Source organism: Lutjanus erythropterus, chromosome 22, assembly GCF_056507025.1.
Source record: "Lutjanus erythropterus isolate fLutEry1 chromosome 22, fLutEry1.hap2, whole genome shotgun sequence".
In the NCBI taxonomy this organism is placed as follows: domain Eukaryota; kingdom Metazoa; phylum Chordata; class Actinopteri; order Lutjaniformes; family Lutjanidae; genus Lutjanus; species Lutjanus erythropterus.
The window spans coordinates 18,264,979-18,286,790 of NC_139338.1; the positions used below are offsets into that span (position 1 = coordinate 18,264,979).

General features: G+C 39.3%; 1 protein-coding gene across 1 annotated transcript in view; it reads left to right on the forward strand.

The window, feature by feature from the left end:
• exoc4 (exocyst complex component 4) overlaps positions 1-21,812 on the forward strand; it is a 153,606-nt gene that overhangs the window by 9,681 nt on the left and 122,113 nt on the right. Inside the window, exons 5-8 of the mRNA XM_084710580.1 lie at positions 3,814-3,914; positions 6,977-7,077; positions 8,159-8,313; positions 14,874-15,054. Of these exons, the coding sequence (XP_084566706.1) occupies positions 3,814-3,914; positions 6,977-7,077; positions 8,159-8,313; positions 14,874-15,054 (538 nt within the window). The remainder of the gene's footprint in view (positions 1-3,813; positions 3,915-6,976; positions 7,078-8,158; positions 8,314-14,873; positions 15,055-21,812) is intronic.

Sequence of the window (21,812 nt, forward strand, 5' to 3'; positions counted from 1 at the left end):
CATTTCTTGCATGAAGTCCAGAATCAGTCTTTTTGTTTGCTTTGTTGTTCTTGGGGTATATCCCGAATGCACACAGTTTTGCCCTCAAGCGAATGTGACTTTTGACCAACTGTGATAACATTTAACAAGATTTTCCCAAAAATATCTGTATATTTGGAAAGTTAATTTCTCATTCAGGCGCTCAGCACACATATCTGGAATGTTGGGGGAAATATGATCAAGTTTAACAGGGGTTACGTCAACTCTCATTAACCACTTATACTGGAGTAATTTTAATCTTGTATTAAGTGAATGTTTTTGTTTGGTTAGACAGGTCATTTCCCACTCGTCTTCAGTAATATCTTCTTGTGTGTCTGTTCTCAAAGCATTTAATCTGTCTGATGTTTACTGCTGAATGTGTTGCCAACTGGTTATGAAATCTAAATACGTGTCCCCTACCATCCAAATGATTAAGTGTAACTGATAGCATGGGTATAATGTTAAATAAGTATATTTTAATGTTCTGACAGAGCTATCACTAATATGCTGTTTAAAAGTGTGCAGGGTTGAAAGAGACAGAGTGAGGTCAAAAGAAGTCGTAGACTGTTATAAAATAATCTTTCAGCCAGTTTGTTTGCTCTGAGGTACCAAAAGCCTTTATGTTTTGCCTATTATACAGTCAACAGAAATGTAGCCTTCAAAGTGCTTCCTTCTTTGAAAAGTTTAGACTGTATGGATGTTCCTTCATTATAAGTTATTCCATTGCTGGGACAACTTGCCAATTATTTACTCTATGGAAACCAAGCCAATTACTGACAAAAACAATTAGACTTGTGTAACTTGTTGCTCTGCTTCTTTATGTTTGTACTTGGTGCTGTGAACTTTCCAAACAAAACAGACAAAAACACATCCACATCATTTATTGTAAAATGGCAAACATCACTCATTCACTCATAGGGCATTAGGAAATAGGCACTTAGAGTCATGATTAGTGCTACTGTACACATCGTAATGTAGGGCTGCGCCCTGAAAGTTGAAGATTGAATCATTGTCCAGTCAAGCAGTGATTAAATAAATATATAATCAGTAAGTGTGCATTACGATAACCGATAGAAACTTACAAAAATACACACGTATAACATATCACTGAGGAATTATAAATAAGGAGAATCAGGAATATAATTTTTATATTAGCTGGTGCATTTATTTAAAAAAAAATTCTTATGACAACATGCGCTGTTGGTTAACTGATGAGAGAAGGTGAAACGAGTGGTTAATAAACAAGTTTCTGCTCTTGTTTTTTTACTCTCATTGTACACAGAGCGATGCAATGGCATTACAGGCTCTAAACTTCACAAACTAAGTCTAAAAATCACCACAAGCCAGAAAACTTACTGTGATAGAAGCTCAGCAGAGTGACAGAAATGAAGTGCAGGTGATGTGCTGTCAGCTGCTTCACCATGGCGCACTGTGGCGCGCACAGGGCAGGTGACGTTTGCTTGATTTTGCCACGGACAGGCTCAGATTGTTATCAAGCGTCTGACAACATTATGGAAAGGATCGCTACAGTAAAGAGCAAGAGAAGTGTTGTTCAACCAGAAACGGCTGTTTTATTGCTCTCGCCAAACTAACCAGGCTGTAATTTTAACATCGTCATCGTCAGTTCACATTCAAACCCGACAGAAACAAAATGAAACTCACTAAAAATATCTTTGTGTGTCTCTTCGTTGTTTCAACAATCACCAACCCTTGTTTGGTCAAAATAAACCCTTAATTCACAGTGTGGTGGAGTGCAGAGCATGCATGGCAGGTGATGTTGCAGACGGGAGCTCATCAAATATCTGTATTTGTATGGAAAAATGTGATTTGACTGAAAAAAAAAAAAAATCATAGTCTGTGCCGGCCCTATTGTCTTGTTTAGTTCAGGGAGCAAACCATTTTCTAAACCTGGGAGGTAATGTCAGTTGCCAATTACGGGCAGTAGATAAATAAAATGACAGAATTCAACATCCACAGTTTCCACAATGATGCTTCAAATGATGAAGTAGGTTTTACAGCCACAAGACAATAACTTCATCCATGCCTCCGTGACCTGAGGGCCAGTTTTTTATTTTCGTGATGCAGGCGTATGACTTATTAGGCATAATGCGGCACAATGGCTTCGAACACACTGTTGATGCTGTTATGTTCTGTGGATGGCATTCAGCTTAAGTGTTGTTTGTGCTTTTACACGTGTGTGTCTGTGTGTGGGGTGCAGTAATTATGGCGGTGGTGGGTTGGTGAGGTACAGTGATTTATTACTGAGGGTCAGCCGGTGACAGGTCCTGGCCTTCCTGTATTGGGTCGCCTCTAACAACAAGCCAGCCTCCATACACCCGACTCACTTAGCAGGCACACTGTGTTTATACCGCCCAACTTAAAGGACCTGGATTGCTTCCACCTCCGGCTTAAGGCTTGATAAATGGCTCATTGGAAAGCAGCACCAATCCCACCCAGAGATGCAAGGCTTTTTTCTTTTAACAGTAGATTGTGTTTGTTAGACGAAGGGTGTATTTCTGTTAGCGCATACTAAACTTCTATATGCGAATATGGAGCTATGGAGCTATAGAACTCTAGATTTTTGGAGATAATTTCAGCTTATTCCTCTCATGCAGTTGAAATATCATGTTTCGGAAAAATATGGTCAGATAATTTGTAACACCAGCACGCAAACAGACCAGGATGAGGATGTTCGTGTGCCGTGGTTCTGTGAGAGCAAATTATTGCCACTTGTTTTTGGGATGCTCTAAGATTCACAGCTGCTGGAAGACAATCAGAGATAGAGTGGAAAGTGTTTGAAAAATGTTGTAATATATTTACTGTAATAGATCATAAATGATCAAGATTCAGGAATGAAGTTGAAATATTCACTTCACTGACAACAGCACTGCAGCTGTGGTGCCCTCCTTTTAAGTTTCTTGCCCAACTCATAACTCGTAACGTTATTGTTTGCCTCTTTCATGTTAGTTAGAGTTTAAATTAATGCTGAATGTTTGCCTGTTGAGTTGGTGTCCGTTTGTAAGTTGACAAAGTTTGCATTTGCACTGAAACTCAAGACATGAATTTAGTTTATCAACCCATTTGGAACAGATTTTAGATAAAAGAACATTTGTATTTTAAACTCCCACACCTTGATGGAATTTCTTCAAATTTGGTACAAATATCCACTTGGACTCAAAAATGAATTGATTAAGTTTTGGCTGTTAAAGTCAAAGGTCACTGCAACCTCACAGAACACATTTTTTGGCCGTAACTCAAGAATTCACATGCTAATTGTGAGAAAATTTCACACAAATTTAGAACAGAATAAAATTATGAGTTGATGTTTATATCCAAAATGTCAAAGGTCAACTTCACCATGACATAATGTTCAGCTCTATCAATCTTCTGTACTCAACAGCATGTTTCTCACTGCAATCAAACATGTCAATATAGTGATAAATTCAATTTTGCAATATAGTTAATACCTTTTATTAAATTCCTTCAAAATCTTCAGTAATATATTATATAGTATGAGTCTGGACAAACATGGATCTAAACTACAACTTGACTGGTTTGTGGAGGCTTACAACCGCAAGGCAGTAATTCTAGTTTTGTTTGTTTGTTTTTTGTTTTGTTCGCTTTTTAAAATCAAAGGTAAAATGTGTCATAACTGGTGACTTTTTATCTGAATGAAATGAAAACATAAAAAAAAAGGATTAAAGTTTTATTCAAGACAGAAATCATAATTTTGAATGACATATCTTATTTTATCTTGATGCTCACCCTCCCTGGATGTTTTTTTTCTCTTCCCAGCTCCACGACCAAAGACACGTCTGGGTTGGATGTCAGCAGCCTGTCCACCCCTCGCAAGCTCTTGGATTCGTCACAGTTCAGCACACCTGGATCCGGCAGTGGTACGGCCCTTAGATCATATTAGATAGAGGAGTAAGAGGGAATAATGCCTGTTGGCAAGAAGATGATAATGAAGGAAGCAAACAGAAGTGGCAATTTCAAGAGGGTGTTTCGTGAAAAACCATAAGTTATATGGTTTGCTCTCCATTAAAATTGCATATATTAAGAGGACTATAGAGATAAACACATCAACAAAGCAGCGTTGTTGGTCTCTTTGGATAACAAAGTGTGCGAATTTCACTTTGCAATTTTATTTTCACTGTGCTGATATTCTTAGTGATAATGAAGTCATTAGCATCACTCTGGCTTACATTCATTTGCATATCATTATGGATGTGTATTGCCAACCGTCCTCACACATACACACACGCATAGCGTAACCGAAAGCACACAGAATCTGCTGATCTGAACTGTCTTGTACAACGCTACTAAACACACCACTGATGTCTCTTTGCACCTTCACACACACATCTTTTTCCTTGCGGTATATGTCATAACATCTCCAGCTATGAGCATAATATACGTTCCCCTTGCTAACGCTATAATCATCTTGTCCCCCCCCCTGTCTGTACCATCAGTCACCCAGCAACTCTGTCATCACAGCAGGGGAGCTGCATTCATTACGCTCAAACTGGTAACCAGCGCTGTAACAGGGGCTGATAATGCAGACTATAACTGTATTCAGAAATGTATGAATTCTCTCTTGGTTGTAGGGGCGTCGAGTCAGCACTGCATTCCTTCCAGGCAGAGCGCAGAGGAACGCAAACAAGAAGATAATGAAAAAAGTTAATCCTGCAATAACTTGGTGTTCCCTTGGTGTTTCTGAGTTTTTATATTAAGCCTGGCACTTTTTTCACCACCCACTATTGGCATTCTAAGTTAGCGACTCACGGTTTCTTTTTAGCTCTGCAGATACCAGGCAACCATATAGTACATACTGGTATCCACACACATACTGGCTCACTGTATTGATGCTGCTGCCTGTAGTAGTGTGACAGTGACAGACTGACAATATTAACATATGATTAGCTCCTGAAAAGGAAAGTTTTTTTGAAAGCTATGATGTGACCAATATTTTTATGCCACCCAGTAGTTGTTGTCATTCTCTGTCTCTTTCACCTTTAGCGTTTACTCCACTGAGGGCTTATGTCAGTTACACTCTTTGAAATAAGGGTTCTAAAATTGATCTTATTGAAGAACCATTTTTGGAAGAAAAGACATGAGTATTGAAAGATCCTCACCCTCAAATATTTCAATGTCTAACCTTGTTCCAAATGCTATTTTCAAATCTAGATGTATCTGGAATCCCTTCAGTTTACTCGTGTTCTTGTGTTTTTGCCCAAACTGTAGAATGTAGTTTTTGTTCTTTGTATAACCCTGAGAAGACCAGAGGGTTATAGGTGAAATCCTTATAAAAAGGGGTGTTATTAGATCCCCCTTACTGGGTTCTTGATGAAACACTTGGAATAAAAAAGGGTTCTCAGTAGAAACCCCTGGTGGGTTCTAGATGAAACCTTTTTTTGGTAGAACCCCAGGGGTGGGTCATTATCAGAGAGGGTTCTGGGTGGAGCCGTGACACCATAGAAGGGTTCTCTGTTGGGCCTTTTCCAGCAACAAGGAACCGACCCTGTTCTGCTTCAGTTTTCAACTGTTGAACATAACTGTAAACCCATTATGTTTGGTTCTACATAGAATCCCCTGAATGGGCTCCAGATGGAACATTTATTAAGGGCTCTTACCAGGAACCAAAAAGGTTTTGGGGACAAGCTGAAGAACCTTATATGGTTCTAGTTAGCACCTTTATTTCTAGGAGTGTGCAACTGTCATTTCAGTTGTTTATCTTTTACTCCACTTGTTTTTACTCACTCAGCTCATCACCATGAATGTGAATGCAATGACCTCAAACCCACAAACACGCACATGAATGTAAGAATTACCACTAATACATAATGAATATCCACTAAATTCACCCACTCGGTAGGCCTTAAAGTATAACTGAAACAGCAAAACCACAGTTTCCCCCACATTATGCAGGGACAACACTGGCAATTAGCCACAACCAGGCGGTAAGTGCCTACACACCGTCATGTTAACAACTGTGGTCACGACACAGCAGCCATCTTCCATCAATGGCCTAGCTTGCCATTTTGTCTAATAGCATTAGAGCACCTCATTTGTAGCTAGTAATTGTCATAATTATTACACAAACTACAGTTGGAATGGGGGGAAAAGAGGAAATACACCCAAAGTCCATTAACTTGCCATAAACATTAACTCTCTTAACGTGCTTTGATGGGGAATTGGGAGGCCCCATCTAATGGAAATTAGAGCATCATTCGATGCTGCCACTCTCAATTTAGCCACTAATGTGGCTAAGTCAGATGGAGAGAGCACGAAGGGGGGGAGGATAACAGGAGGTGGCAGGTGTGTGTTTAAAAGAGAAAGATGTGATATATTAATATAGTTAAAACTATAATTGCATTTGTTTTAGTAGGTTATTAAAAATACGATACATGAATCTGGGTTGCTGGGTTAGTATACAGCTGTTAGGTTTGGGGGACTGCTGAGTAGGAAACAAAGCTCAGTAGAAAACTGTAGATTTTAGATGTTTGTTTGACTCAGTTGCTAAAACAGATTATTTTTAAAAGCATACTGTTCAGGATTTTGCTATAAAGCAGAGTACAAGCATATGTAGTCTCAATCATCACTTATGACACACTCGAAGTGTGTGTGGTGGTGTCTGTATCTGCAGAGACCCTGCACACCGCCTGTGTTTTCTTATTTTATCAGTATTTTGCTGTGTTTGGGATGCTTTACCAAAGTGTTGGTATTTGATTGAAACTCAGTCAACTATCGCTTTGGTGTGTTTACAAACACCAACTGACAAATCCTGCACATTCTACCATTAAAGATAGACGTTAGATGCTTTATAAATATGCAAGCAAAAAAGTGTGTGGACTTTTTATTTCTCTTTTTTGTCATTGTCCTTTTACAGTCATCCATTATTATTGTCCGTAAATATGTATAAATACTTACAGTGTGTGTCTGTGTATACCTTCTGTAGTGCGTGAGCTGCAGCAGGATGTGCGGGAATTGAACCAAACCGATCTTCCTGAGGTGGATCCAGAGGAGAACAGTGCTGAGTTCATGGGCATCCTCATCAAGGTACACACAGGAACACCGCTGAACGCTGCATTATGGCTGTACACAACTCAGAGTTTTGTCAGCCGAAACAGATTTGGCTGTTCAATATGAAGATTTGATTTTTGGTTCCTTTTTTTTCTGGTCCAGTCCCACACTAAAATCCCATATCAGCCCACATAAGTCTCATGGTTTAGTCTGCCTCACACTTTAATGCCTTTCCTTGCCAACTGTGATGGGACAATGTCAGATTTCCACACAGCTAGAGCAGTGCTTTAAATTAATGATATCCCGTTGTCTTGGAGACAATGAAAATAACACCTGGAACACTGACAGATGGTGTCTGGGAAAACTCTGGGACAGTTGAGACTTGTCATTTACAAAATAAATGAAGCAAGTTTCCATGTAGGCGTTATTTGGATCAACTGGCAACATATTGGGAATCTACATGGTTACTTTCTCGCCTGAAAAATTATTAAAACTTGCTAATATTAATCAATATTAAAACAGCTGCAGGACACTGATGAAAAAGTTAATTTTGAGACCAGAGCTTAAGAAAGTACAAGTGTGTTTCCTGCTTATAGTTTAGGTATAAAATCCCATCCCATCACTGAACATCTCTCCTGCTGGGTTGCTGCACCTTCCCTATCATCTCCACTTCCATCACAGTTTATTTTTTGGTTTATTGTGACTCTGAGACTTAGTTTGCAAAGTTTACAACTCTGCTCTGTGTGCAGTGATGTAGCTAAAAATCAAGAGCTGTAATTTGTTTTACCTTGTTTTACCTTGTTTAACCACAAGCATTTTATGATGTGAGTTTTTTCTCAAGTGTGCCAGCTAATAAATGTTATCTCTGGGGATTTGTGCAAGCTTCTATCTATTTTATCCTGTTTTTGTAATGCACACTGACAAAAAAGACAACAACTAGACTTTAAGACTCTGTCAACCAGCAGTTTGACATATCATATTGTCAAATAGACTTTCATGGAGCGGCCCTTTGCTGTATTCCCTGTTATATGTGAATTTTAACGCCGTGTGTTCTATGTTGTTGTTTCAGAGTCTCTGTGTTCATGCTTCAGGTGTTTATATTGTCCTTTTTCTTCAGGCTTTGGCCAAGTTGAAGAAAATCCCTGAGACCATCAAAGCCATAATGGAGCGGCTGGAACCTGAGCTGAAACAGATCGTCAAGAGGTCCACCACTCAGATAGCGGACCACGCTTACCAGAGGGGAGAAAACCTGGCCCAGGAGAGCCAGCCAAGGTACAGTAAAGAGGAGACAGGGAGGATAAGGACGCCACTTTTTCACTATGTTGAAATAGGAGGAGCGAGGATTGTTCAGATCAGTGAAGAAATGGAGAAAAGTTGAGGTTGATAATAAATAGCAAATGAAGAGGGAAAGGGAGATGCAGGAAGAAGATAGCCAAAAAAGAGAAAACTAGAAGCAGCTCTGTGGAAAAAACATCTTTTTGATATGATAATGTTTTGTTAGAAAATAATTAAGAATGTTTCAGACAAATAATCAGTGTAAACAGCAGCATGCAGCTACACTGTTTACCACTGAAAAAAGACCTTAATAAAGCTGTCACTTGTAATTCTGTCCGTCCTGTATTTATATCTCCTAGTTTTATTAAAGCAGGCTATTCGCTTATTCTTCTTTATTTGTACTATTCTCATTTGAATCAATGCCCCAGTGTCCTTAAAGGGGTAGTTTGGATTTTTTAAATATGGGGTTCAATGAGGTAATTATCGATAGTCAGTGTATGACCTACAGTACAAGCCAGTCGGCACACCCCCAGTTTGCAGAAGCATTGGGACATCAGTACTGAAGCTAAGCAATGAACTGCAGCCACTTAAAAAAAGGTCCACCTGGAAAAAAAAAACATCAATGCAATGTTTAGAATATTTTCACTGCTTTACCTTGCCATCAGACTATGGATCACCAAAAACTGCCAAAATCAAAAATAACTAAATAAATGAATATGCCATAAAATATAAATGTATGCATGAATTAATTTAGAATATTATGTCTTTCTGTTTTAATTTGCCTCTGAAATTATTTACCTTTGCATTAATTCCCCTATTTACCCCCCCCCCCCCATTTACTTTCCAGTTTAATTTATTTCTGTATTATTTTGCTTTTTCATTTTCCCCTTCTTTCTTTCGCCCAACTTATTTATGAATTGAATGAACACAAACAAATTAACGAACAGAGGCATTGGTAGACCAACAACTCCTGGGTTCTGTGAGGTAAAATTATTAGTTTGGTTGGTTTATGTTTTCCCAAAACTATAAGTTTTAACTATAAGTACTTCATACAACCCCACTAAAAAAAATCAGAACTATCCCTTTAAGTACAAGGTGGCTACCCTTGGCAGCTTAGGAATGTCTGGGCCCTCGCTGCAGATTCTTACTAATAATGTACAGCTGTTTAAAAATACTAATATACCTTGGATTAGTCGCTTTTGTTGTTAACAAGTGGACAGTCTTTTAGGTATATTTAGAGTTGACAGTAAAGGCAGTAGACACCATGTTTTGAATGCAACCCAAGGGTGTTCATAGTCAGACAGTCAACCAGGTATGAAACACAGTAAAGGCGAGGACTGGAGGCACACCTGCCTCAGACCATGAAAACAGATACTCTGCTGCTTTAAACCTAGACGAGTCATGGTTAAACACACTCATACACACATACGCACAAACAACTTCACACCTGCCGTCCAGGACTGCTACATTTTAAAAGCAGTCACATCGACTCCTGCAGATGCACACACATGGAGCGAGCAGACTTGGGGAAACACAGGTCTCAGTCCACTGATCCTGAACCATTTAAGAGGAACGTCTTGTTTTCTGTCAGGGATGTTCTCTCTGGCCTCGTCCGCCTTCCTTCTCCTGTTGCCGGCTGAATCTCATCTGACCTCAAAGTAATAGGCCACCATGTAGCTCATTCACAGCTCTGCTCCTTACAGATTGTTTTAAGTTTGCCCCTAACACTGTATTTGTGTGCATTTGGGCGAACACTTAGAGACTTGCGTGTGTGTGTTTGTATTTGGATGCATACACACCTAGTTCTGCCTATGTTCACTTCAATTTAAAGTCGAGGCTTGTTGCTATGGAAACTCCTACCAATGTACCACTTGTGGGGAACAATGGTCTTGCATATTGCACACTATATTTTATAGCACTGCAGACTAGCAGGCAAACACTTAAGCACTTTACAGCGTATACAGCGGCGTGTGGCTCACTCTTGGAGGTTTATGTTCTCATTCACATCCTCTGTGATCAGCCACATCCGAAGTGCATTTTCATTTCCCACTCCTTTCACTAGATTTTTACTTTCAGCAAGATAACTCCATACAGGTCCACACTCCATGCACCAGAGTTATTAGCATGCACCACTGATCTGTGAGTAGCTTAGATTCATTTACATCAACTCAGACTTGTTGAACTCATATTCCCCTTTTTCATTTTGCATTACAAAAACGGAGCCTCTCAGTTCTCTTTGCTTTGTTTCTGCTATACACGCTCTTTGAAGTGAAGGGTGCTAACTATAACTATAAAGGGTTCTTCAGAGTAGAACCTTTTATACAGAGTTCTACCTAGAACTCAGCATAAAGGTTTAGATGTAGAACCATTTGTGAAAGGTTTACAAAACAAAATCTGCAGAGGACCCTTTTGTATTCCAAAGATTTTTTCTGCAACCTACCCAGGGTGTTCTAGCAAGAACCATTTTATATTCTTAGGGTTTTATTAAGAACCCACCCCATGAGGTTCTACAGAGAACTCTTTTAGATTCCAACGGTTTTATTGAGAACCCACCCATGGGAACCCTTTCGTATTCGTGGGTTTTTACATAGAAGCCACCCAGGCGATTCTAACATGAACCCTTTTATTTTCCAAAGATTTTATCTAGAACAAACTCAGGGGGTTCCACCAATAACCCTTTTATGCTGGGGTTGTATCTAGAATGTTTTTTTTTTCATGGATGAACAGGGTTCCTGATAGAATCTTAAGTCTTACAGAGAACCCTTGAAGAAATCTCTCTTGAACAGACCAGGGACCAGGGTTCTGGGTAGAACCTGAGCCCGTTTTGAAACCCTTATTTCTAAGAGTGCTGAATATAATCTGACTCCCTCAGAAAGAGAGCTGATTTAATGAAGAAATGCTTGAATGACCAAAGAACATTAAAATAAATGGCTATGTATTTTAAATCCAATTTAAAAACAAGAAGAACGCATTGATCACAAGATTGATTGCTTGTCTTTTTTTTTTGTACCCTTTTTTTCTGCCTCTTCAGTCGAGTTGTCATCGGAAACTTCTGAGTGACAAATTTGTGTGAACGTGTCTCTCCTCGATGTCCGTCTACGACCCGGGTGACAAAGGGTCCTTAAAATGCTCCTATTTACAGTAATTTCATTATCTGAGGCTGACAACCACCAGATGCACTGTCGGTCAGTTAGTCAAGGACTGTACGTCCGTGTGTGTGCTCCCTGCTGTCTCTCCCGACTGTTCATCAGCCCTGTGTGCGTCAGCTTCGATCCTGAGGGGAAATGAGAAGTGAGGTCTCAAAGAACAGACGATATGGATTAGGATGGCCTCCACTGGGAGATAATGAGGAGAACTGGGCTGTCTACACTTTGTGTGTGTGTGTGTGTGTGTGTGTGTGTGTGTGTGTGTGTGTGTGTGTGAGGGTGAGGGTGAAGTGGCAGAAAGAGTGCGCTTAGAAATCAAACAAAAAAAAAAAAGTGGTGACAAGGTCAAAGCCATACATTTTGTGTGTCTACCTCTATGCATGCATACATGAACATGTATTGTTTGTCCATTTCTGAAACTTGGTGTGTGGGATGTATTTTTCTTGTCACTCCTTCATGTTTATGCATGAGAGAGGGAGGGTCGGAGAATTCCTTCACTTCTCATCGTTGGCATTTCACTGCTCCTCTCTTCGTCTCAGGAACATCTTCCATTCACTGAGTTATAGCTCATAGTGATTTGTGCCTGCTTTCCTCTCCATTAATAACATTTACTCGCTGCTACTGCCAGTGTAGTGACAGACAGCCAACCGAAATGCCCCCCCAGTGAAACATCCATCTTGCCTCTACATTATCCTTATACCTTCCCAGGAAACCTTGGCCACATCCCAAAACTTTTAGCATGCGTTCTTTTCTTGCAGCATTTAAATTGGTGGTAATTCATATTGACTTGTCATTAATGAGATATGGGCTCTGGTGCTTTTGAGTATACTTAATAGAAGATGGGTTTCCGCCAGTTGGAGCTTTTCTGATATGGAACTTTTTTTCCGGTGAGCTGTACTTAATGCGAAAACAACCCAACTTGTTTTCTAAAAGCTACAGTTGATAACTGCTATAACAATAACATTTTGTTATATCTGCTGAAACTGACAGTAGTATATACTGGAGCCCTTTACACTGGACAAAACCCCCCACTAACATCTGGCTTATGTCTTCAGTGGGAAAGGGTACAGTCGACACACATTACCAGGTCAACCATCAGCAGGACTAATGCAGTTAGCAGCAATAATGGAAACATGACACCCAGGTGGACACGCTAAGCGGAGTTTGCACCTTCTCGAGAAAGTGTATTTAGCTGATATGCACTGATCTTTAGTCAATCGTCTGAACAGTATATAAATATTTTTTTCCCCTATAAATCTTTTACAATAAAATTCTCATGTTATTTTGTGATCTAAAAGCTTTTATTATGAAGGAGCAAAAGAAGTACACAGAGATAAACTGAAGTCCAAATGAGAATCGGCAGTAAATGTACTGAGAGCTGAACCCACAAACATGTTCTTCTACATCGAGTTGAATCTTATCTTTCCAGCCCACAATGGAAAAAAGCATAGGCAAGATCATCTACATGCAATGAGTAAAAGGGTCAATCACCTGTTTTTAGCGTGTTTGTTAAAAGCTGCATGTATGTGCTAGTTTTGGTGTAAAAACGCTAAATGCGACAGATAATATGTGAAAAAATCCAGTTCATCTGGCTCCTCCTTATGGCTTTTGCAAGATACCTCTGCACCTGAATTAAAACCAATCAATCAATCAAGCCAATCAGAGTCAGCTTACAACCCAGAATGTTGCTATTTGACGACGTGGGAATGGCTCAGATAGTTGATTGTTCAGCCTAATTCTCAGGTTGTGAAATACCAACAAATTAGGATGAAATCTGGCTTTTTTTTTTTCTTTCACATACTACTGTCAGGATATAGTGACAGTTTCAGCAAATATAATACAAATATAATGTTGCTATATGAGTGTAATTATAAGTATAAGTTCAAATTTTATATATATAGATATTTAAGAGTGTAAGATTTGAAATGCAGCTGTTTGTAAGACTTAAAATCACAAAATGGTTCAGCAGCCCAGTAACAAATTATATTTATAAATCCAGCTCCATCAGGGACTTCAAATTGCCGGCACCGTGAACTTTTAACCTGTCTCCTACAAAAGAAAAAGCGACATAGCACCAATTAAATAAGACACAATTAAAATGCCAGAGGAGAGTACTAAAAGACCAGTGTTAGACGAACGGTGTGATTTTATATAACTGTAATATCTCCGCTAAAAGAAAGTAGGGACTCACTGGTATGGGTGCACCAGGTGCTCATTCAGACTCGGCTAATGTAACCTGTGTTCCCTCTTTACTTTGAAAGCTTTGTCCTTGTGCGGAAAGCAGATAAAGCAAAGTCTGTATGAAAGCATTAGTGTAGATGAGGCAACTGTGGAGTTTTCAGTCCAGAGCGTAGCACTCAGATCAAGTGGAAGGTCTGTTTGGTTTTGGCTGCGCTTTCTTCTTCAGCCAGGGCCATTTAGAACTAATGAGAGGAGCTAGTTATTTGAGTCCGGGTTGGGCAGCTCACTACTTTTTCGATAGCCAGCCCAGGTGCTGGGTTAAAATAGCTGTGAGTATCGGCTTAATAGGATATGTGAATGAAAATCGCGGCTGTGAAATGCACTCGGTAATGATTTATGGGTACGCTATCTGTTATTTCTCTCATTCTCATCTTCATCCTTCAGAACAACCATAGTTTTGCATTAAGTTTGACCTAAATCCTCAACCAAATTCCTCAATCTGAACAAAGTGATTCATCAATTGTTGTTTTTTTGAAAGGCTTAACATCAACAAATATGGATTAAAGCATAATATTTTGTCAGACACAATCCTACGCAGCAACCACCGGACTTTAAATCTACACATAGTATAATGCAAATAATAGTGTAATGTACCCTAATCTTAATATGCAACTTTGTAGAAAATTGGCCCTAATTTATACATAGAAGTTGTACAATTGCACGTTATTCATGTTTCGTGATGCAGGTAAAGACAAAGAATCATTTCATCATTTAGTAGAATGTATCTGTGCACATACTGTATCCTTCTGTTGGCAGTGGAGATGTCGCACTCGATGTCTGACTTTCTTCTCTTTCCAATATTAAAACAGAAGATGAATTCCTTGGTGCCTCTCTGCTGTTTTTATATAGAAATCCAAGGCCAAGTGAGTTATTGTAGGAGTATTTTCCTAACCAATAAACTGTCTAGTGAATCCCGTGCTCGCTGTGTTTCTTAGCTCCTGTATTAGATTTTGATAGGCAGGATCATGGGGAAAATGCTTATAAAATAGAGAAAATATGTGTCACATCTATTTGTTTTATTTTTATTAAGTATTATTTCTCATAAGTTCTCTTGATCTCCTTCTTTTTCCCCTCTTCTCTGTTTTGCCTCTCCACTCTCCTGCTCTCCATCCCACTGGTTTCTCATCTTCTCCCTCCCTCCCTTTCTGCCCTCTCTGGCTCCCTCTACAGGCTCTTGCTGGAACTGCTGGAGCTTCTGTTCGACAAGTTCAAGGCAGTGGCCCAGGCGCACAGTGTGGTGTTGGCCCATCTGCAGCAGATCGCCGTGCAGTGCCCAGGCGGGGCTCACGAAGAGGGCATCAAGCTCTACGAGCAGGCCGACGTCTCTGCCAAGATCCAGACGGTGCTGCAGGTCAGATATGAGCAGCAGTGACTCAGACCATTGATATATTGTGTGTGCTCAGTCAGGGATGTGAACTGATAATTTTAGGACGCAGGTGCTCAAGTGAAAAAAGGGCACTAAAATCTTTGCACATATTTTCCTTACTTAGATATTTATTTATTTCCACAAGGGCCTCCAGAATATGAAAGTTAGCTTAAATGTATTTTTAATAATTTTGTGGTTTTGAGTGTTGGTTGTAAAAACAAACATTGTGAAGATGTCACTTTGGGCTCTGGATGATTGCGGCTGTGGACATTACAACTCAGTTGTAATTGGAAATTGATGCCATGGGCCAAATTCAAAAACCAAAATATAAAAGCAGAGTAAGACAAGGGAATAAAATGTCTTGTGAAAAGGTCACTTATGTAGTCTGAGGCAAAAAGGGAACCCAGGGTCTATCTGTGCACGTGCCTGTGTAGTTTAAAGTAGTGAGAGGTTTGTTGCAGATGTTTGTCTAATAGTCACCTGTCCTCTCGTGAAAAAGAGGGCATTAAAAACAGGTATTAAAATTCCAGAGATCAAATGTGTGGAAAAATTAGATAACACAAGGTAAATTTTGCCATGTCTTTTAGTCCAGTAGATAATAATAAATTTATCCCTCCTTATGAAAAAAGCTGCATAATCTATGAATCAAGCCCGCTTCGATGTATGGTGTTATTGTGATTATATTTACCTTTGCTGCTTTAAATATAGGGTTGTATTGTAGCATTGCACCTTTATAACAACATGCTTTTCCTGGTGAACTCTGTGTTTGTTTTGTCTTACCTTGCTGGCATACCCTCAGGCTTTTATTTTTCATCCACTGCCATGGAGATTTTGTTCATCCTTAATTTATTTTCCACCCAGCGCTTTTCTAAAAAAACATTGATTTAATTCACCTTCTCTTACAGTAAATTAATCAGTGGAGAAACTGGCACTGATGTGATGGACGGCATTCAATCTGTCAGCAAGAAGTAGCGAGAGGAAGAGACAGAGGAAGCTTGATTGCTTGGATTAATTTTAGGTTCTTTAATTGGTGTGTATTTATGCCGGGTTCTTGCTCCCTGCTCCGGTTTGATTGGCTGAGGGGATGAGCAGCTGTTGAGCTGACCTATGGTGAATCTCAGAGGAAATCTGTGGCAGTCGTTACTCTCAAAGTGATTGGTGGCTGTGTGTGTGTGCGTGTGTGTGTCCCTATGTGTGTTCATATCCGAGAACACAGCACTTTCCCCGATGCTCCTTCACCAGGAGTTGTGTAATTTTAATTTAGGATTTCAATTAGCCAGAATGTTAAATGTTAAAAAGGTTGAGGTGCTTCTTCCATAATGTAAGAGGCCCTTCTCACCTATCCATGTTTCGATGTGCAAGTTACTTCTAATTTAATATTTTTTTAAGGTGTACTACAAATATGAAAGTAATGTTAAAAACAACTACACTGTAAAACAAAAAGATGAGGAAACTCATAATTTCAAGTCGACTGGCTTGACTAAAGTTTTGCCGACCCATAATCTTTTGTTGAGATAATTTACTTTTCATCTTTAGATAAACTTGAATCTTTGATTTTTAGAAATCCAGAAAGTTCTGTATTTAAAAAATTGTTAACAGTGAGCTGGGAAACCTAATTATTAATTATTTGGGTGCTTGAAAATTAAATGGTTGTAACTGAAAATATTGAATTATTAACCATTAGTCACTTTCACTTTAACAAGTTTAATCAACAACTTTTGAAATACAGATGCAAAAAAGTTTTTTAAGAAGGAAAGTAAATCATCTCAACAAAAGATTAAAGGTTGGGAAACCTTTTTTAGTTTCAAAACTTGATCAAAAGCTCAAAAATTTAGTAAAGACAGTGGCCTTGAAATTATAATTTTTCTCATTTTTTATTTTTTACAGTGAACTTTTTTACACACGTCTAATACTTGTCACTTGTTACTACCTACCCCTTCAAGATGGGCAGAATTGTGCAGCAGGAAACAGACTTTCTCTTGGGCGGGAGGCGGCTAGCCAGGGCGCTTTGATTGGTGCCATGGTAATCAATGCCAATAATTATACGTGGGTTTTTTTTTTTATTGAATTTTCTCTATAGAGCCTGATGTTTTTACTGATCAACAAAATGTAAACATAAATAATACGACAGAACTCTGTTGCTTAGTTAAACTGAAAGATTGTCTATTTCTAACTTGGACACAACATGTCCAGTAACTTGAGTTTTTTCCAGCTGGCATGCATAAATACAGAAGTGTTTAGGTGTATGCGTGTGTGTGTGTGTGTGTTTCCGAGGGTGTGATTGTGCATAGGCATGTACTGTAATAGCTCTGCTGTAACAGCGCAGTTATAGAAGGCATTAAGCCATTCCCCAGCATGCGATCACTGCCAACACCCAGTTGCCAGGGGCCCCACTCTCCCCTGTCTCTGCGATGTGAGATAATGTAATCTCTTGATTAGAATACTCATTACGTGAAATGAGGTTTTCTTATTCACTCACTCGTGTTATTATTTCCTGACCGATTGTATCAATATGAAGGCCCCCTCATCCATCCCACCCTCCATCTTGCCGTTTCTCTCATCTCCTGCTTGTTCTTGCGTCTTTCTCTCCATTTCCCTTGCTCCTTCCTTCTTCAGCATCATTCCTGCTGCCTCTGTATTACAGTCTCTCAATTTCCCAATACCTTGTGCATACCCCTCTTGCTCCTTGTAATTTCCTTCTTAATCTCATTATCTTGCTTTCTCTTTCTCTCACAACTCCCACACTCCCTTTCACCCCCTTCGTTTAGCCCACTCTGTCCTAGAGAGTCGCATATCAGCAATGAGAGAAATTAAATTCCTACTGCTCCCACAGAGGCTCCGTCAAGTTATATTGGATACTGAGCCAGTTCTTATCTCGTGTTTTAAGATGCGCAAAGGGGCAGGAACCTACACAGCACTGGTCAAAATTTGGTTACGATCTTTTTAAGTGCCTCAAATCATGAGTTTGCTTTTCTTCAGTTTTTCATTAAGTACCATAACACTTTTTTAAATTTTACCAGAAGTGGCAAAAGTGCTCACATTCTTTACTCAAGCAGAAGTACAGAGGTAGAAGTACTGATTCAACTTCTTGACTCAAGGGAAAGTGAAAAAGTACAGGCTCTGAAATCTACTCAAAGTATAAAAGTAAAAAGTAGCCCTCAAAAAGACATGTCTACTGTCTGTTTCTGTGCAAAGCTGACTAAACCTCACCTTTTCCCTGCGATCGAGTCTCCCTCTCGTCTGTTTCATTTTTTTTTTACCTCTTGTACATTGTTTTTCGTCTTGTGTGTGTGTATGCAGCTAATCTTGCGTACTACTACACTATTCATACCAGTTTCTTTTGTGCGCATTCATGACTGTGTGCTGAAGGACCTCTGTGACTCGCAGTTTTTGAAAAATCTTGAAAAACCTTTCTTTATGCCGCCATGCCATCGACAGCCAGATGGATTATGTTTTTGAATTTGATTTTTTTAAATTCTTTTTGTGTTGCCTGGTGGAGATCTGCCGTCTACTGAGTGCACTCTTGTAGTTATGTCTGTCATGTGTGATGTGTACTGACAGGTACAGCAAGAGATCGTCTCATCTTTGTGTTATCGTCCAATCCATTAAAGTTGAAATTGGTCTTAATGTTGGAAAGGCGGCGCACAATGACCTAAAATAGTATTAATCAATAATCAGTAGTAACAAGCCTAGGTAGAGCAAGTGTAGGAAGTACAGATATTTGTATTAAAATGTGGGGAGTGAAAGCACAGTATTTGTTACTTCCTATCTCTGAATTTTACCAAGTGTAGTTAATAAGTGTAGGTAATAATTTTGGATAATTTTACAATTAAATCATTTGAATCCCTGCCTGTCTTGTGCCTCATACTTATAGCAGTTCGCATCTTTGACATGCACAGAAACCTCTCGGTAGGTGTTATTTTTTCCCTACTTTGAGAGGTGGAGAAACCAGGTTGACCTTTCCACATGACATACCAGCAGACAGATGCGAGAGCCGACAGAAACACAGGGCGCGCCCAGTTACAAGGCCTCCTCGGCAGAGAACCGCCGTTCATCAATGTGCGGCTGAGGCTTAGAATGGGGAGCGGGTAAACAAGCTTTTGAAAGTCAGGATTCATGTAATGGTTCTAATCCCTGTTCAGAAATGCTGGAGATGCCTCCGCCGGCTGTTAATTTCACTGTGGAAGTATTGATTCAAAGCATAAATTTCTGGATGCTGGAACGAGTGTTTTAATGCCTCTCTGCAATTTTTCAAGTGACTGTAGAATATGTGCGAGTATATCTATTGATTATTCACACCTTTATTGAATTTACATTTCTAAGTGTACACCACTGCTGCTCTCTATCTCTATCTGTGATTGCCCTTTTTTTCTTTTCCATCAGAAACTCTCCTGTTCTTCAAAGCAGTCCGCTTTATCAAAGAAATCACTGTGACTGGAATTTGTGTGTATCCATTAATGTTTAATATGCTTTTCCTCTTCAAAAAGACACAGTATAGTAGCATCACACAATTAAGACTGGCAGGATTAATGTGATGTTGTCTCAGTTAAAATGTTGTCAAAACAACATTAGGTGCCAAGCAAGAAAACCCACTAGTTTCTTTTGAATCATTAACCAGATGGAAGTCACAACCCGCCATCAGGTAATTGGCTAACACAGTTCATAAAAGATCACAGTTCATAAATTCCATGCATTCTTCATTAAGACCACCCAATGGGAGTGTTATTTAATGTATATTTGGCACAGAGTGTCTCATGCTACTGACGTCCGTCACCCTTTGACCTTGTTGGCCGTTCAGTTTGAGGCGTGCGGGTTTGTTAATTAGCTCGCCATTTGCGCATTCTGCAAGGATTTGTGGCTGGGTGACTGCTTGCCATGTCCGTTGTCTGCCGCGAGTGTGTGACCAGAGTGCAAATCACACATTTAATGAGTGGCTTCCTCTCTGCAGACGAGGAACTTTGAGCCTGCATTTAGAAATATGGATAGATGCTGACTATCTGCCTTCTGAAAGAACTGATTTCTAGATCATAGAAACAGCACAGAGCTCAAACTTTTGCATATTAACATTTTTTTACTGTAGCAAGAGATAAGAAAGTGTACAACAAGGGCTGAGGTTTTTTTTAAAATATAGGCTCTAAAATTTTAAAAAGCAAATTTTGATTAAATTGACTGTTAGGTACCTGTCCCTGCTTTAAAATACGCTTTGTGGCACTAAACAGGAACGTTCTCTCTCTTTGGTACTGTGACTTTCCTGGGCTGTGGGGATATCTTTTAATACATTTCCTCCATCCATTTCTAACATAATCTCCTGATATTCTTTGCCATTTTTTTTCTGATCTCGTCCCTGCTCCTTTCATTCAGAAAAGTGCCACTGGCTTAGTCTAAACTTGCTTCATAAATGAATCATTTTATTCCCATATTAACCTAGACAAAGGAGGAGTGTTATGTTTGTGCCAAAAATATATAAATATACAAATGGCTTAAATATGCAGTGCATTCTCTTGGCTCATCAACACAGTGAAAACAAGGCGAATTGAACTGCCAGAGAGCAGCCAGAAGACAATGATCTCTTTTAATTAGATATGAAGCACAGACGTCGCTACGTTGTTCTCACCCAACATTTTAATCAATGTGTCACATTTATTCTGCCCTCCAAAGCACTGTCATATTTACATATCGCTGGAGCGCAATGAAGTCAACCATCTCCACGGTGTTGCAGAGTCTCTCTCAACACCGTCAACCCGCCCGTATAAGCAGAATCAAAATCACAGAAGACTTGATCAGGTGCTGATGTATGTTTCTGCAGTAATTCCCGTGACTTGTTGTTACAATTTATGTTGCAGATGGGTACACAATATTATGTCCTGTTATCACTATTCTGACTTCAACTGTAAATAAAACAGCATCTCAGATGAGGTTAGTGCAGTTGTCCAACTCCTGGAGGATCATCAGTGTCATTGTTTTATGGGTGTATGTCATAATGTGACTGGACTGGCCAGATGTTTTGTACACACTGTGGATTATATACATTGAGCCACTTCTTGATCTTATTGATTAGTCTCTTGTCCTCCCTATTGACCGCTTTGATGGAGGCAACAGATATGACAAGGACGTCAATGTTGATTTTGACCAAGCAAAATTGTTCAGAAGTGAAGCAAGTATGCAAAACTTTGCTTAAATAGAGCCACGGCAATTTTTTTTTTTTTTCAAGTGTTCGCTCACTCGCTTGGTTGCATTAGGAAGTACGCAACAACACAAAAAAAATGACTTTGAACATTTACAATGCAAAAACTTCTTCTCTGCTATCTTGTGTCACACTGCTAAGCCGCTCTGTTTTTTGCACTTTTTCTGGGCTTGAAGCAGAATGTCAGCATTATCAGATCGTTGTGACGATTTAGCAAATTAACATCTGTTCTGCTTAGCTAGTTGTGTCTGACTCAGAGGTAAGACACTGATCCTTGGAAGGGAGGATGTTTTTGCACAGAGCTGCTGTGATTAGCAGTTCAGTCTAGTTTTGTAATAAACTAAACACAAGGGGCACTTATAAACACACATTTTTGTAATGGAACGCTTCAGTTAAAAATGTGCATCTTCGCTATTCGTTATTTTAACCAAAATTACAATATATTTCACCCATAATTGTAACCATCATGGTGAATAGTCATATTGTCAGTGGTCTGTATGTTTAATCTTCTTCATGTCCTTCAGTTTAAATATGCAGTAATTTCTGACCTTATAACATA